This window comes from Hypanus sabinus, chromosome 25 (assembly GCF_030144855.1).
Source record: "Hypanus sabinus isolate sHypSab1 chromosome 25, sHypSab1.hap1, whole genome shotgun sequence".
Lineage (NCBI taxonomy): Eukaryota > Metazoa > Chordata > Chondrichthyes > Myliobatiformes > Dasyatidae > Hypanus > Hypanus sabinus.
The window spans coordinates 6,081,695-6,099,293 of record NC_082730.1 but is presented as its reverse complement, the minus strand read 5'-3'; the positions used below and the strand labels follow the sequence as shown (position 1 = coordinate 6,099,293).

The window sequence follows — 17,599 nt, the reverse complement described above, 5'->3', positions numbered from 1 at the left end:
TCCTTCCCCCTCCCTTCCTCTCCCTCCCCTCCTCCCTCCCACCCTCCCTTCCTCCCTCCCACCCTCCCTTCCTTCCTCTCCTCTCCCCCTTTCCTATCCCCCTCCCTCCTCCTCCTTTCCTCCCTCCCACCCTTCCTTCATCTCTCTACCCCACACTTCCTTCCTCTCCCTACCCCACCCTTCCTTCCTCCCTGTGCCCTCTCTCCCACTCTGTCGCAGTCGACACTCCGGCGTCCCTGGACAACACTGCTGGGCTGGGTTGTTCCCTTGAAGGAGCGTCTCACTGTGTTGCCGCCCTCCTTATCTCTGGTGACAGGCGCTCCGCTCTCCAGTTTCTCTCTGCTGGACCCGTCACCATCCCAGCCCGGGCGAACTGAGGCGGCCGATCGCAGGATCCAGCAGGAGTCCACCACCTGGGCTCCGGTCACCATTACGGAGCGAGTGAGTGTCCGCAGCCGGTTAACCGATCACCGTCACGGAGCGAGTGAGTGTCCGCAGCCGGTTAACCGATCACCGTCACGGAGCGAGTGAGTGTCCGCAGCCGGTTAACCGATCACCGTCACGGAGCGAGTGAGTGTCCGCAGCCGGTTAACCGATCACCGTCACGGAGCGAGTGAGTGTCCGCAGCCGGTTAACCGATCACCGTCACGGAGCGAGTGAGTGTCCGCAGCCGGTTAACCGATCACCGTCACGGAGCGAGTGAGTGTCCGCAGCCGGTTAACCGATCACCGTCACGGAGCGAGTGAGTGTCCGCAGCCGGTTAACCGATCACCGTCACGGAGCGAGTGAGTGTCCGCAGCCGGTTAACCGATCACCGTCACGGAGCGAGTGAGTGTCCGCAGCCGGTTAACCGATCACCGTCACGGAGCGAGTGAGTGTCTGCAGCCGGTTAACCGATCACCGTCACGGAGCGAGGATGAAGCCCTTCCTGATTGCGCTGCTGCTTTCTGCGTTAGTCGGAGGAAGCCAGGGTGAGATACTGTTGCCTCCTCTCTTCCCCACAAGCCTCTACGCTACTCCGCACCTGCCCCTATCCAACACCGTCCGGGCCTGTTCCCCTTCCCCACAAGCCCCTCCGCTACTCCGCACCTGCCCCTATCCAACACCGTCCCGGCCTGTTCCCCTTCCCCACAAGCCCCTCCGCTACGCCGCACCTGCCCCTATCCAACACCGTCCAGGCCTCTTCCCCTTCCCCACAAGCCCCTACGCTGCTCAGTTCCTGCCCCTATCCAACACCGTCCCGGCCTCTTCCCCTTCCCCACAAGCCCCTACGCTGCTCAGTACCTGCCCCTATCCAACACCGTCCCGGCCTCTTCCCCTTCCCCACAAGCCCCTCCGCTGCTTAGTACCTGCCCCTATCCAACACCGTCCCGGCCTCTTCCCCTTCCCCACAAGCCCCTCCGCTACTCCGCACCTGCCCCTATCCAACACCGTCCCGGCCTCTTCCCCTTCCCCACAAGCCCCTACACTACTCCGTACCTGCCCCTATCCAACACCGTCCCGGCCTCTTCCCCTTCCCCACAAGCCCCTACGCTGCACAGTACCTGCCCCTATCCAACACCGTCCCGGCCTCTTCCCCTTCCCCACAAGCCCCTCCGCTGCTCAGTACCTGCCCCTATCCAACACCGTCCCGGCCTCTTCCCCTTCTCCACAAGCCCCTACGCTACGCCGCACCTGCCCCTATCCAACACCGTCCCGGCCTCTTCCCCTTCCCCACAAGCCCCTCCGCTGCTCAGTACCTGCCCCTATCCAACACTGTCCCGGCCTCTTCCCCTTCCCCACAAGCCCCTACACTACTCCGTACCTGCCCCTATCCAACACCGTCCCGGCCTCTTCCCCTTCCCCACAAGCCCCTACGCTGCTCCGTACCTGCCCCTATCCAACACCGTCCCGGCCTCTTCCCCTTCCCCACAAGCCCCTACGCTGCTCCGTACCTGCCCCTATCATCCCAGCCTCTTCCCCTTCCCCACAAGCCCCTACGCTGCTCCGTACCTGCCCCTATCCAACACCGTCCCGGCCTCTTCCCCTTCCCCACAAGCCCCTACGCTGCTCCGTACCTGCCCCTATCCAACACCGTCCCAGCCTCTTCCCCTTCCCCACAAGCCCCTACGCTGCTCCGTACCTGCCCCTATCCAACACCGTCCCGGCCTCTTCCCCTTCCCCACAAGCCCCTACGCTGCTCCGTACCTGCCCCTATCCAACACCGTCCCGGCCTCTTCCCCTTCCCCACAAGCCCCTACGCTGCTCCGTACCTGCCCCTATCCAACACCGTCCAGGCCTCTTCCCCTTCCCCACATTATCTCTGCTCTTCTCCTCTCTCTCCGCTCCTTCCCCCGTTCTACAACCGCCCCTGCCCCTCCCCTAAGCCTCCCGGTACCAGGGTCACCACTACAGTCCAGTCCCGAAATGTGTCGGCCCTAATACCCACCAGTCTCTCGAGGACACCCACCCCTCCCCTGCTACCGAGGAGTAAGCTGTGGGACTGTCGTCAGATTCTCGCCCTGAATACCCCTTGGGACGGCTTAGGGCGTGCCGATCCGCCGTCGGGTGATTCACCGTTGAGCCGTCCCACCTGTTGTTGCAGCCTCAGCACACCCCCCCCACCTCTTTTCAAAACGCAAACCTTCTGGTGAAGGGGTCGTAGTAATAGAGTCGTTGACCCAACCGGTCCATCCTCCCTGCTTGTCCCAGTGCCTGTGACCCTCCCCTCCATGGACTATCCACACGCCTCTTTCTGTTGCAATTGTACCCATCTGGACCACTGTTCATTCTATCCTGATGGGGTCAGCACCCACTCACCTCCAGGGACACCTGTGTTTCTCTCTGCCACTCTGACAGCTTCTGCCCTCCAGTGCTGTAGGGGGAGGAGTTCCAGGGTTTAGGGGTGACGAGGGACCTGTGATACACTTTAAGGTCAGCTTTGGAATTTGGTCGTGAACCTATGGGTGGCGGTGCTTCCCCGCGTCCCCTGCCCTTGTCCTCCTGAGTGGTTGACAAAGCAAGGATGTAATGCTGAGGTTTATAAGGCATTGGTCAGACCACACTTGGAGTATTGTGAGCAGTTTTAGACCACTTATCAAAGAAAAGTTGTGCTGGTTTTGGAGAGAGTCCAGAAGAGGTTCGCATGAATAATTTTGGGAATGAAAGAGTTAATGTATGAAGAGTGTTTGACAGCTATGGGCCTGTAATCGCAGGAGTTTCAAATAATGGAGGGGGATCTAATTGAAACCTACTATATAATGAAAGGCCCAGACAGAGTGGATGTGGAGAGGATTTTTCCAATAGTGGGGGAGTTTAGGACCAGAGGGCAAAGTCTCAGAATGGAGGGACTTCCATTTAGAACAGAAATGAGGAGGAATTTCTTCAGCCAGAGGGTGGTGTATCTGTGGAATTCATTGCCACAGTTGGCAGTGGAGGCCAGGTCATTGGGTATATATAAAGCGGAGGTTGATAGGTTCCTGACTGGACAGGGTGTCAAAGCTAACGGGGAGAATGCAGGATAATATGTTTGAATGGGAAATTAAATCAATCATGATGGAATGGTGGAGGAGACATGATGGGCTGAATGGCCTGATTCTGTTCCCATGTCTCATGGTCTTACAGGTGGTGGTGGTGCCCTGCACCGCCTGCCCTTGTTCTTCGGAGAAAGACCAGAGGAGGAGCCCGCTGGCAGGGCAGTGTCTGAGGGTGGAAAGGACCTGTGGATGGTGTCGGTGGGAACTCTGCACCAGCACGTTACTTGTTGCTTCAGCAATGGCCCTCTTCTGGGATGGAAGGGGAAAGATTTAAAAAGAGCCGGGGGTGGGGGAGCACCATTTTCCTGTGGAGGGTAGTGAGTGTGTGGAACAAGCTGCTGGAGGAAGTGGCTGAGTCAGGTACGATAGTGTCATTAAAGAAAAACTTGGATAGATACATGGAGGGGCCAGTCTTGGAGGGACAGTAAACTGTAGGAACAGAACTATGTTGTTTGGCACATTAAAGAAAGGAAAGGCTTTGCATTATTGGCAGCTGGTCTCCCCTGTCTATGGACTTTGAGAACTTCTGCAATTGCAAGCATGAACATGGGCCCGTTCTTACTGGCCAATGTCAATTAGGTCAAAAACATGCAAAATAATGCTTAACTCAGTGCACATGAACTTCACTCAGCCTGTGATATTTCAAAGTTCAATGTAAATTTCATTATTAGTGTACAGTACATACTTCACCCTGAGATTCATTTTCGTGTGAGCATACTCAGCAAATGTATAGAATTGTATACCAATAGGATCAATGAAAGCTCAGCCAGAGTGCAGTAGTCAACAAACTGTGCAAATGCAAATATAAGTAAATAGCAATAAATAACGAGAACGTGAGATAATGAGATAAAGAGTACTTAAAGTGAGATCATTGGTTGTGGGAACATTTCAATGAGGGGTCGAGTGTGTAGTTACCCCCTCTATCCAAGAGTCTGATGATTGAGGGGTCGTAACTGTTCTTGAATTTGGAGGTGTGAGTCCTGAGGCTCTTGTACCTTCTACCTGATGGCAGCAGTGAGAAGAGAGCATGACCTGGGTGGTGGGGATCTCTGATGATGGATGCTGCTTTGCTACGATAGTGTTTCATGTACAATAGATATCCTTAATTGTTAGGAGGGATGTACCTGTGATTTATTGGGCCAAATCCACTACCTTTTATAGTATTTTCCATTCAAAGGCATTAGTGTTTCCATACTAAGCAGTGTTACAATCAGTCAATATACTCTCCACTACACATCTATAGAAGTTAGTCAAATTTTCATATTTATTTTGAGATCCTAGTTTAATTTTTAGAGATTACTTTTAAATTCCAGGTTAATGGTCCAAACCCTGTAGCAGTGTTGCAAGCTAAAGGATTTGAATCCCCTTGAAACTGCATTTAATGTATGCTATGAGGGTTTCTAAAATTGTTGAAACTGATGGTGATGGTGTTTGTGTTTTCTGCAGCCAGCGACTGTGGTCCTCCACCAGACCTGGAGAATGCGATCTACACTGCATCAGGCTACGCAATTGGGAACTGGGTACACTACGCCTGTGATGAAGGGTAAGCAGTGACTCTCCATTAGACCATATTACCACAGACGGCTGTTGAGATCGAGCCATTCAGTATATTTAAAGCAGACGTTTTCAGTCAGGTCATCAAAGGTTATGGGGAGAAGGCAGGAGAATGGGGTCGAGAGGGATATTAAATCAGCCATGATGATGGGAGAGCAGACTTGATGGGCTGAATGGCCTAATTATACTCCTATGTCTTATGGTCTTGTGTTCTAAGTGTCTCCACACAAGTCAGCCGAGACCTGCCTCCGGCTCTCCTACATCGAATGTTTATCCAGCTTATCTCCACCCTGCAGGACGGCTGCGGAGGGAGATAACTGGTGAGAAACACCGGCCATTCCGTCTCTTCCAAGTGCTGTAACCTGCCGGGTACATCGGCCTCCGCTGATTGGCTGACCTCCTGCTTGCGGCTACCAACCAGATGGTCTTCTTCCTTGGAGATGTAAACTCTGTCCTCTCCCCCGCCCCCGAACTCCCTTACCGGAGATCTCCCCTCAGCTCAGAGTCGCCCCTCACTGCCCGTGGTGGTTTACAGGGAAGGGGCTGTGTCAGGTCCCGGAAGTAAAACCAAGGAAAAGGCAGGTCCACCTCTCCCCCACCCCCACCCCCACCGTGGATCTGTTGTCAGGGGGAGGCAGAATTTTCATCGTTTAGCACTGGACTTTATGAGTGACTACTGAGTGTGACCATGGGCTCTCTGCAAGGAGTGACCATTGCAAAGAGAACTGGGAGTGACCACTAGGCAGTGAACACTCAGGGTGATCACTGGGAGTGAACATTGGGGGATGACCGCTAAGGGTGTAACTGTGGTTAATTCCAGGTGGAGCCACTCCAAGCCGTCACTCCCTGGTGGAATAATAGAGTACAAAACAATAGAGCACAGGAACAATCCCTTCGGCCCATCATAGTTCTGCTGACCCAGATGCCAATTTAAACTAATCCCACCTGCCTACAGATGGTCCATGTGTCTCCATTCCCTGCCTGTTGATGTGCCTGTCCAACTGCTCTTAAACTTTGTGGTTTTAACAAGTAACATCATCTGCTCACAAAGCATGTTCTGGGGAGCCTCCGCTCTGTGTAAAACAAAACTTGCCCCACATAAGGGAAGAGTGGGCAATCTTTGGTTATTTTCTGAGCAGCATTCGAGGCTAAGGGCAGGCCTGATAGAGGTTTATAAGATTATGAGAGGCATTGATTCTGTAGGTGGAGTCTTTTTGGCCAGGTAGTGCATTGTTAATGGCTTGGGTCACCCGTCTTGTAAAGACACCGTCCAGAAGAAGGCATTGGCAACAATCTCTGTTGAACAATTTGCCAAGAACAATCATGGATGTGAGATCATGTTCGCCCACGTCATACGGCATGGTATATAATGATTATGAGAGAATCATACAGTGGAGGGCATGGCTGTAGGTAAGAGTAGAGAAGTTTAAGGGAGATGTGTGGGTAAGTCTTTTACAATGACACTGTTACGTGATTGGAACACGCTGCTTGTTGAGGAGCTAGAAGCAGATACAACAGCCATGTTTATGGAAGACTGGACCCATCACTAAGGACTGACCCCCTCACCCAGGAAATGGGTTATTCTCATTTCTACCATCAGGGAGGAGGTTCAGGAGCCTGAAGATCCACTCTCAGTGATTCAGGAACAGTTTCTTCCCCTTCCACCATCGGATTTCTGAATGGACATTGAACCCACAAACATTGCCTCGCTGCTTTTTTTTTCTCCTCACTACTTATTCATACACACTTAAAAATACTAAATATGCTCACTGGAATTCAGTGAAAGGTCCCGAGTTCAAATCTAGCCAGCTCCCCTACATGCTTTCTATCTGTGCCGGTGATCTCTTTGGAAACTCACCCAGCAGAGGGCAATACAAAACAATTCTGTACCCTGTCTCGTACACGGTTCCCCACTACGGTTCAGAGAGGTGTGGAGGGAAATCGCCCGCTAACCGGAGAAACTCTAGATGCGACGTGCCTTTCCTTTCCTAAATATACTAAATATGCTCACTGGAATTCAGTGAATTATCGTTATGTATTGCAATGAACTGCTGCACCATAACAACAAATTTCACACCACACACCCAGTGATATTAAAGCTGATCCTGATTCTGACTGGAGTTAAAGGGACTTATTGAGACTGGCATAGTAATCAGCACAGAAGTGATGGGTTGAATGGCCTGTTCCTGTGCCGGTCTAGTTCCACACCAGTGTCTCCAAAGCTGCCTCTACACACTCCTTTGGAGTTTAGAGTTTTGCTTCCTAAACTCCATTGGGAAAAATACCACCCATTTGGAAGGAATGGAAACCCATGGTAACTCAGTTTTGGTTTGTATGGGTGACACTGTGTGCATCAAGAGAGGTTCTTGATTAGCCAGGGCATGAAAGGGTATGTGAAGAAGGCAGGGGAGTTGGGATGACTGGAAGAATTGGACCAGAGATGATTGACTGTCGGTGCAGACTCAGTGGGCTGAATGGCCTACTTCTGCTCCTATATCTTCTGGTCTTATGGTCCAGTGTTGTTCTGCCGTGCACTTGGGTAAGCTATGCTGGCTCCAGAGTGTGTGGCAACATTTGCTGGCCACCCCCAGCACAGCCTTAGATTTTGTTTGTTGTCAATGCCAATGATACCTTTTACTGTATGGTTCTATGTATGCCTGATAAATAAATCTGAATCTTGAATCTTGTCCAGTTCATCTGAAGCCTTTTCTTTCAGCTATATTCTGTATGGGAGAAACAGGATACTGTGCACGAGAAAGGGATGGTCCAAAACTACTATGTCTTGTCAGAGTAAGTGATGAATAGACCTTCTTCTCACTTGATTGCTATGTTTTAAACCATTTCACTGTGAAACAGTTGTAGAGAAAGTTAGATGTTGGCCTGTTGGGATAGTGGGGAGGAGAGATCTCTTCACTCAGGCGCTTGACAGTCCGTAATGAGCAAAGTTCAAAGTAAACCTATTATCAAAGTACATCAATGTCACCATATACAACCCCGAGTTCATTTTCTTGTGGGCATTCACAGTAACATGAGAGACACAGCAGAATCAATGAAAGACTGCACCCAACAGGGTGGGAAACAACCACTGTGCAAAAATCAACAGAAGTGTAAATGCAAAGAATAAATGGGAAAAAAGAAATAATAATACTAATAATAATAATAAATAAGCAATGAATATCGAGAACATGAAATGACGAGTCATTGAAAGGGAGTCCATAGGTTGTGGGAGCATTTCAGAAATGGGGATGAGTTATCACCTCTGGTCTAAGAGCCTGATGATTGAGGGGTAGTAACTGTTTCTGCAGCAGGTGGTGAGGTCCTGAGGCTCCTGTACCTTCTTCATGATGGCAGCAGTGAAATGAAAGCACATCCTAGGTGGTGGGGGTCCATCCTGTTGGATATTGTTCTCTAATCCATTATCTCGATTAATAATGGCAAGCATGTTGTAATCCTGCTTGAACTCCCTGTCAACCTGTGTGGTCACTTTAAGGGAGCTATAGGCTTTGCACTGACATCTCTCTGAATGTTAACACTGTTGAGGGTGCTGCTATTAACTGTGTACTGTCCTTTTACATTAAGTGGAAAACCACACTGTATGACGAGTTGATATTGTTCTAAAAATAGAGCGTCAGCTGATAGAAATGTGTCGTGTCCAAGGCTTGGTCATTCTCAGTGCTAAACTGAACTGGCTTGGTGGCTGTCACTCCTGGGTTGTTCTGAGGACTCGGAAGTTTAATGTCTAATAATCTGTGTGTTATTTGCTCGCTTTTTGCTGCTTGTGCTACTTGTTCATTTCTGTACATTAGGTGTCTGACGTTTTCATTAAACTGGTTCTATGGTCAATGTTCCCTCGAATTCTCTAATGATCAGTGTGCGCAAAAATCTTGTGCTGTGCAATTTTTTGCTCAGTGACAACAACATGTGCACACTGAATAATTTATTCAATTCAAACAGAAGAAATAAAGCTTTTATAATAACTGCAGAGAAATCTTCAGAAACTCCACATTGTCAGCACCATCAGCATCAGATACCGGAAAAGGAAATGTGATTGTCTACAATTGTGAACTATACATAACATGCCATTGTGGTAGAGGGTGACAAACCTTTTGTGTGCAGTTTAAATTCCTTTGTGCCCTGTAGCAAAAGATGTGTGCGCACGCACAGGCGCACTCTTCAGAGGGAACGTTGTCCTTGGTGTTTCTGTGTCTCGTGACTGCCTGTGGGAGGATGAAACTCAGGTTGTATTCTGTATACATACTTTGAAACTTCGAGGCAGTGGGTGAGACGTTGGACATCAGGAGTGTCCTGCCAAGTTACATCTCTACATGGTATGGGAGCAGCTGAGCATCGGATGGGTTGCACTTGAATCCCAGGGGGACCAATATCCTGGCGGGGAGGTTTGCTAGGGAGAGTTTAAACTACAATTGTTGGGGGGTAAGAACCAAACTCAAGAGACTGGGGAAGGGGAGGTTAGCTCAGAAATAGAGAGAGCTTGTAAACAGTGTGAGAAGGAGGATAGGCAGGTGATAGAGAAGGGACGCACTCACACCGAAGGCTTGAGATGTATCTTTTAATGCAAGGAGTATTGTGAACAAAGTGGATGAGCTTAGAGCATGGATCAGTACTTGGAGATATGATGTGGTGGCTATTACAGAGACTTGGATGGCCCAAGGACAGGAATGGTTACTTCAAGTGCTGGGATTTACATGTTTCATACAGGAAGGGAGGCAGGCAGAATAGGTGGGGGTGTGGCACTGTTGATCAGAGATAGTGTCATGGCTGCAGAAAAGGTGGACGCCATTGAGTATTGATAATGGGAGATTTTAATTTCCCGAATATCGATTGGCATCTCCCGAGATCAAGGGGTTTAGATGGGGTGGAGTTTGTTAGGTGTGTTCAGGAAGGTTTCTTGACGAAGTACCTAGATAAGTCTACAAGAGGAGAGGCTGTACTTGATTTGGTTTTAGGAAATGAACCTGGTCTGGTGTCAGATCTCTCAATGGGAGAGCTTTTTGGAGATAGTGATCGTAATTCTATCTCCTTTACAATAATATTGGAGAAATGGGAATGGACAAGTTACAAGAGTGTTTAATTGGAATAAGGGGAATTATGAAGCTATTAGGCAGAAAATTGGAGGCTTAAATTGGAAACAGTTGTTCTCAGGGAAAAGTACAGAAGAAATGTGTCAAATATTCAGGGCATAATTGTGTCGAGCTCAGGATAGGTACGTTCCAATGAGACAGTGAAGTTATGATCGGGTACACGAACCGTGGTGTACGAAGGCTTTAATAAATCTAGTCAAGAAGAAAAGAAAAGCTTACAAGAGGTTCAGAGAGCTAGGTAATGTTAGAGATCTAGAAGATTATAAGGCTACTAAGAAGGAGCTGAAGAAGGAAATTATTCACAATGGAAAAGGATCTTAGTGATTGTAGTGATGACTTGCAGTGGACTGAAAAGCTTGAGCATGTAGACATTAAGAAAGAGCTTTTGGAAAGTGCTGGAGCTTTTGGAAAGCATCAAGTTAGATAAGTTGCCGGGACCGGACGAAATGTAACCCAGGCTGCTGTGGGAGATGTGGGAGGTGAGGGAGGAGATTGCTGAGCCTCTGGCGATGAACTTTACAACGTCAATGGGGACAGGAGATGTTCCGGAGGATTGGAGAGTTGCGGATATTGTTCCTTTATTCAAGAAAGGGAGTAGAGATAGCCCAGGAAATTATAGACCAGTGAATCATACCTCAGTGGTTGGTAAGTTGATGGAGAAGATCCTGAGATGGAGGATTTATGAACATTTGGAGAGGTATAATATGACTAGGAGTAGTCCGCATGGCTTTGTGAAGGGCAGGTCGTGCCTTACGAGCCTGATTGAAATTTTTGAGGTTGTGACTAAACACATTGATGAAGGAAGAACAGTATTGTGTAGTGTATATTGATTTCAACAAGACGTTCGATAAGGTACCCCATTCAAGGCTTATTGAGAAAGTCAGGAGGCATGGGATCCAAGGGGACATTGCTTTGTAGATCCAGAGTGGTTGTGGATGGGTCATATTCTGCATGGAGGTCAGTGACTAGGGGTGTGCCTCAGGCATCTGTTCTGGGAAGCTTACTCTTCGTGATATTTATAAATGTGCTGAATGAGGAAGTGGAGGGATGGGTTAGTAAGTTTGCTGATGACACAAAGGTTGGAGGTGTTGTGGATTGTGTGGTGGGCTGTCAGCGGTTCCAGTGGGACATTGATAGGATGCAAAACTGGGTTGAGATGTGGCAGATGGAGTTCAACCCAGATACGTGTGAAGTGGTTCATTTTGATGGGTCAAATATGATGGCAGAATATAGTATTAATTGTAAGGCTCTTGGCAGTGTGGAGGATCAGAGGGATCTTGGGGTCTGAGTCCATGGGACGCTCAAAGCAGCTGCACAAGTTGACTCAGTGGTTAAGAAGGTGTATGGTGTAATGGCCTACATCAATCATGGAATTTAATTTCTGAACTGAGAGGTAATATTGCAACTATATAGGAACCTGCTCAGACCCCATTTGGAGTACTGTGCTCAGTTCTGGTCGCCTCACTACAGGAAGGATGTGGAAGCCATAGAAAGGGTGCAGAGGAGATTTACAAGGATGTTGCCAGGATTGGGGAGTGTACTTTATGAGAATAGGTTGAGTGAACTCAGCCTTTTCTGCTTGGAGCGACGGAGGATAAGAGGTGACCTGACAGAGGTGTATAAGGTGATGAGAGGCATTGATCGTGTGGATAGTCAGAGGCTTTTCCCCAGGGCTGAAATGGTTGCCACAGGAGGACCCAGGTTTAAGGTGCTGGGGAGTAGGTACAGAGGAGATATCAGGGTAAGTTTTTTGCTCAGAGAGTGGTGAATGTGTGGAATGGGCTGCCGGCAATGGTGGTGGAGGTGGATACGATAGGATCTTTTAAGAAACTTTTAGATAGGTACATGGAGGTTAGTAAAGTAGAGGGCCATAGGTAAACCTAATAATTTCTACGGGAGGGATGTGTTCGGCACAACTTTATGGGCTGAACGGCCTGTATTGTGCTGTTGATTTTCTATGTTTCACTCAGCCTGTGATATTTCAAAGTTTAAAATAAATTTGATTACCAGTATAGTGTGCAGTTTAAATTCCTTTGTGCCCTGTAGCAAAAGATATGTGTGCGCGCAAAGGCGCACTCTTCAGAGGGAACGTTGTCCTTGGTGTTTCTGTGTTTCGTGAATGCCTGCGGGAGGATGAAACTCAGGTTGTATTCTGTATACATACTTTGAAACTTTGAGGCAGTGGGTGAGACATTGGACATCAGGAGTGTCCTGCCAAGTTGCATCTCTACCTGTTATGGGAGCAGCTGAGCAATGGACTGGAAATCCCTACAAAGGACTGTGGGAATGGCTGAGAGGATCACAGGGGTCTCCCTACCATCTATCGAGGGGTTTTTGTCAGGAGCGCTGAGTTTGCAGGGCCCTTAGTATTATCAATGATCCCACACATCCATCCAGCGTCCCTTACTTTCGAAAGTTATTGTGTGATACGTGTACCACTGTGTTTTACACCCTGGTTCAGAGAAATGGCTCGTTTGCCAGAATACGTGTATGTAGTTAAATGGCATTAAACTCAACCTGACTTGACATACTAAGCCTTCTGGCGTTGTCAAGGAGATGTGCTGGGGACCATAACAGTTTTCCAGTGCTCCAAATCCCTCTCAGAGTTTAACATCTAATCCCTGGGCACTGAGGAGAATTATCCCAATGACAAAGGTAATATGTTGACCGATCAAGAGACTACTCACAGGATGGGTACCGGGGCCTGGAGTCACCCACCTCCAAGCAGTACAGGTGATTGTCAAGGCTTTGTACAGGTAGAAAGACCTCCGTAGCACACCTGGTCCAAGCCCACTGTCAGTCTCTCTACACTAATCCCTATTTTTGACGTTCGGTCCGAATCTCTTCGATCTTCTTAATCCCAGCACCTGTTGAAAAAGGAAAGGATAGGAGTTGCTGGGAGTTGGAGAGAGGGATTGTAACAGCTCCCTGCAGCTGACAGGATGCTTTGAGGAGTGTTCTAATTTTCTCAGGATCAAACTTGGATGTCAAGTGTTGTCTCGGTAATTGCTGGACATGACCATCAGTGTGACCACTGCGAGTGTCCACTAGGAGTAACTGTTGGGAATGTTCTCCGGGAATGACTGCTGGGATTAACATCTGGGATTGACCACTGGAAGGGATAGCTGAGAGTGATTGGTGGAATTGAACTTGGGGAGTGACCACTGAGAGTGACCGGCTGGAATAAACACTCCAAGTGACCATCATAAATCAGTTTGCTCTCGGTCAGTTTCAGGGTAGATGGAGACTTGTCTCACCTCCACTGTAACTACTGCCTGTAACCACTGGTGATGACAGTTCCACTCTGTGTTTTACAGAAATAGAGGATCCACCGTCAATCAACAATGGCACTGTGACTGAGGGAGAGGAGCGGATGCATGAGGACAAGGAGGATCATCCCAATGGCGAAGGTAATATCGTGACCGATCAAGCGACTACTCACAGGATGGGTACCGGGGCCTGGAGTCACCCACCTCCAAGCAGTACAGGTCATGGTCAAGGCTTTGTACAGGAAGAAAGGTCTCTGTAGCACACCTGGACAAAGCCCACTGTCAGTCTCTCTACACTAATCCCCATTGTTGACGTTCTATCCGAATCCCTTCGATCTTCTTGATTCCAGCACCTGTTGAAAAAGGAAAGGGTAGGAGTTGCTGGGAGTTGGGGAGAGGGATTGTAACAGCTCCCTGCAGCTGACAGGATGCTTTGAGGAGTGTCCTAAGTTTCTCAGGATCAAACCTGTATGTCAAGATTTGTCTCGGTAATTGCTGGACATGACCATCAGCGTGACCACTGGGTGTGTCCACTAGGAGTAACTGTTGGGAATGGTCTCACTGTTAGACTCTCTACACTAATGCGACTCGCTGGTATTCGGCCCTAATCTCATGGACTTGCCTGCTCCCAACACCTGTCCAAATGCCACAAGGCAGGAATTGCCCGGTGGTTGAGGGTGACGATGGGGGTGTAGGGCAGTGGATGTTGTCTACACAGATTTTACTCATGCATTTGACAAAGTCCCTCATGGGAGGCTAATTGAGAAGCTTAATGGGGTCCATGGTTAATTGGAAGGTGGAGATTAACCCAGATAAATGTGAGGTGTTGCTCCTCAGGAAGGCAAATGCAAGGAGACAGTACAGTGTTAAGGACAAGATCCCTAACAGTTTTTTTTCTGGGCAGAGAGATCTTGGAATCCAAGCTCATAGCTCCTTGAAAGTGGCTACTCAAGTCGATAGGGTGGTTAAGAAGGGTTTATGGAATGGTTAGTTTTATTAGTCAAGGGATTGAGTTGAAAAATCTTCCAACTTTATAAAAGCCTGGTCAGGCCACATCTGGACTATTGCATGTGGTTCTGGTCGCCCCACTATAGGAAGGATGTTGAGGCTTTGGAGAGAGTGCCAAAGAGGTTTACCAGGATGCTGTCTGGTTTAGAGGGTGTGGTTATCGGGTGAGGCTTTCTTATTGGCCAATGTCAATTAGGTCAAAAACATGGAATATAATACTGAACACAGTGCAGATGAACTTCAGGAGGGGGAAGGGGAAGAGTCAGGTATGAGGGAGTACCCCTGTGGCTGTACCCATTGACAATAAGTACTCCTGTTTGACTACCGTTCGGGGGAGCGACCTACCTGGGGGAAGCTGCAGTGGCCGTGCCTCTGGCACAGAGTCTGGCCCTGTGGCTCAGAAATGTAGGGAAGGGAAGAGGAAGGAAGTAGTGATAGAGGATTCCATAGTCTGGGGTCAGACAGGTGATTCTGTGGACGCAGGAAAGTAACTCGGATGGCCGTTTCCCTCTCAGGTGCCAGGGTCCGGGATGTTTCAGATCACGTCCAAGATATCCTGCAGTGGGAGGGAGAATACACAGAGATCGTGGTACATATTGGTACCAATGACATAGGTTGGAAAAGGGAAGAGGTCCTGAAAAAAGACTATAGGGAGTTAGGAAGGAAGTTGAGAAGAAGGACTGCAAAGGTAGTAATCTCGGGATTACTTCCAGTGTCACGCGACAGTGAGAATAGGAATAGGATGAGGTGGGGGATAAATGTGTCGTTGAGGGATTGGTGCAGGGGGCAGAGATTCAGATTTCTGAATCATTGGGACCTCTTTTGGGGCAGGTGTGACCCGGACAAAAAGAACAGGTTGCACTTGAATCCCAGGGGGACCAATATCCTGGCGGGGAGGTTTGCTAGGGAGAGTTTAAACTACAATTGTTGGGGGGTAAGAACCAAACTCAAGAGACTGGGGAAGAGGAGGTTAGCTCAGAAATAGAGAGAGCTTGTAAACAGTGTGAGAAGGAGGATAGGCAGGTGATAGAGAAGGGACGCACTCACACCGAAGGCTTGAGATGTATCTTTTAACGCAAGGAGTATTGTGAACAAAGTGGATGAGCTTAGAGCATGGATCAGTACTTGGAGATATGATGTGGTGGCTATTACAGAGACTTGGATGGCCCAAGGACAGGAATGGTTACTTCAAGTGCTGGGATTTACATGTTTCATACAGGAAGGGAGGCAGGCAGAATAGGTGGGGGTGTGGCACTGTTGATCAGAGATAGTGTCATGGCTGCAGAAAAGGTGGACGCCATTGAGTATTGATGATGGGAGATTTTAATTTCCCAAATATCGATTGGCATCTCCCTAGATCAAGGGGTTTAGATGGGGTGGAGTTTGTTAGGTGTGTTCAGGAAGGTTTCTTGACAAAGTACCTAGATAAGTCTACAAGAGGAGAGGCTGTACTTGATTTGGTATTGGGAAATGAACCTGGTCAGGTGTCGGATCTCTCAATGGGAGAGCTTTTTGGAGATGGTGATCGTAATTCTATCTCCTTTACAATAATATTGGAGAAATGGGAATGGACAAGTTAGAAAAGAGTTTAATTGGAATAAGGGGAATTATGAAGCTATTAGGCAGAAAATTGGAGGCTTAAATTGGAAACAGTTGTTCTCAGGGAAAAGTACAGAAGAAATGTGTCAAATATTCAGGGCATATTTGTGTCGAGCTCTGGATAGGTACGTTCCAATGAGACAGAGAAGTTATGGTCGGGCACAGGAACCGTGGTGTACAAAGGCTGTAATAAATCTAGTCAAGAAGAAAAGAAAAGCTTACAAAAGGTTCAGAGAGCTAGGTAATGTTAGAGATCTAGGAGATTATAAGGCTACTAAGAAGGAGCTTAAGAAGGAAATTATTCACAATGGAAAAGGATCTTAGTGATTGTAGTGATGACTTGCAGCAGACTGAAAAGCTTGAGCATGTAGATATTAAGAAAGAGGATGTGCTGGAGCTTTTGGAAGGCATCAAGTTAGATAAGTTGCCGGGACCGGACGAAAGGTAACCCAGGCTGCTGTGGGAGATGTGGGAGGTGAGGGAGGAGATTGCTGAGCCTCTGGCGATGAACTTTACAACATCAATGGGGACAGGAGATGTTCCGGAGGATTGGAGAGTTGCGGATGTTGTTCCTTTATTCAAGAAAGGGAGTAGAGATAGCCCAGGAAATTATAGACCAGTGAATCATACCTCAGTGGTTGGTAAGTTGATGGAGAAGATCCTGAGATGGAGGATTTATGAATATTTGGAGAGGTATAATATGACTAGGAGTAGTCCGCATGGCTTTGTGAAGGGCAGGTCGTGCCTTACGAGCCTGATTGAAATTTTTGAGGTTGTGACTAAACACATTGATGAAGGAAGAACAGTATTGTGTAGTGTATATTGATTTCAACAAGACGTTCGATAAGGTACCCCATGCAAGGCTTATTGAGAAAGTCAGGAGGCATGGGATCCAAGGGGACATTGCTTTGTAGATCCAGAGTGGTTGTGGATGGGTCATATTCTGCATGGAGGTCAGTGACTAGGGGTGTACCTCAGGCATCTGTTCTGGGAAGCTTACTCTTCGTGATATTTATAAATGTGCTGAATGAGGAAGTGGAGGGATGGGTTAGTATGTTTGCTGATGGCACAAAGGTTGGAGGTGTCGTGGATTGTGTGGTGGGCTGTCAGGGGTTCCAGTGGGACATTGATAGGATGCAAAACTGGGTTGAGATGTGGCAGATGGAGTTCAACCCATATACGTGTGAAGTGGTTCATTTTGACGGGTCAAATATGATGGCAGAGTATAGTATTAATTGTAAGGCTCTTGGCAGTGTGGAGGATCAGTGGGATCTTGGGGTCTGAGTCCATGGGACGCTCAATGCAGCTGCACAAGTTGACTCAGTGGTTAAGAAGGTGTATGGTGTATTGGCCTACATCAATCGTGGAATTGAATTGATGAGCCGAGAGGTAATATTTCGACTATATAGGAACCTGCTCAGACCCCATTTGGAGTACTGTGCTCAGTTCTGGTCGCCTCACTACAGGAAGGATGTGGAAGCCATAGAAAGGGTGCAGAGGAGATTTACAAGGATGTTGCCAGGATTGGGGAGTGTACTTTATGAGAATAGGT

At 48.4% G+C, this 17,599-nt stretch overlaps 1 protein-coding gene across 18 annotated transcripts in view; it reads left to right on the top strand.

Moving 5' to 3' along the window:
• The first annotated feature begins 153 nt into the window (after positions 1-153).
• LOC132380947 (sushi, von Willebrand factor type A, EGF and pentraxin domain-containing protein 1-like) overlaps positions 154-17,599 on the top strand; it is an 81,575-nt gene continuing 64,129 nt past the window's right edge. For 6 of the 18 annotated variants that reach the window (XM_059949945.1, XM_059949938.1, XM_059949937.1 and 3 more), the window contains exons 1-4: positions 158-971; positions 4,962-5,058; positions 7,786-7,859; positions 13,489-13,581. In XM_059949945.1, coding sequence (XP_059805928.1) covers positions 917-971; positions 4,962-5,058; positions 7,786-7,859; positions 13,489-13,581 — 319 coding nt within the window. In that variant the 5' untranslated portion in view covers positions 158-916. Of the gene's footprint in view, positions 972-4,961; positions 5,059-7,785; positions 7,860-13,488; positions 13,582-17,599 lie in introns of all 18 variants that reach the window. The other 12 variants (XM_059949948.1, XM_059949952.1, XM_059949942.1 and 9 more) reach the window with 7 other exon arrangements.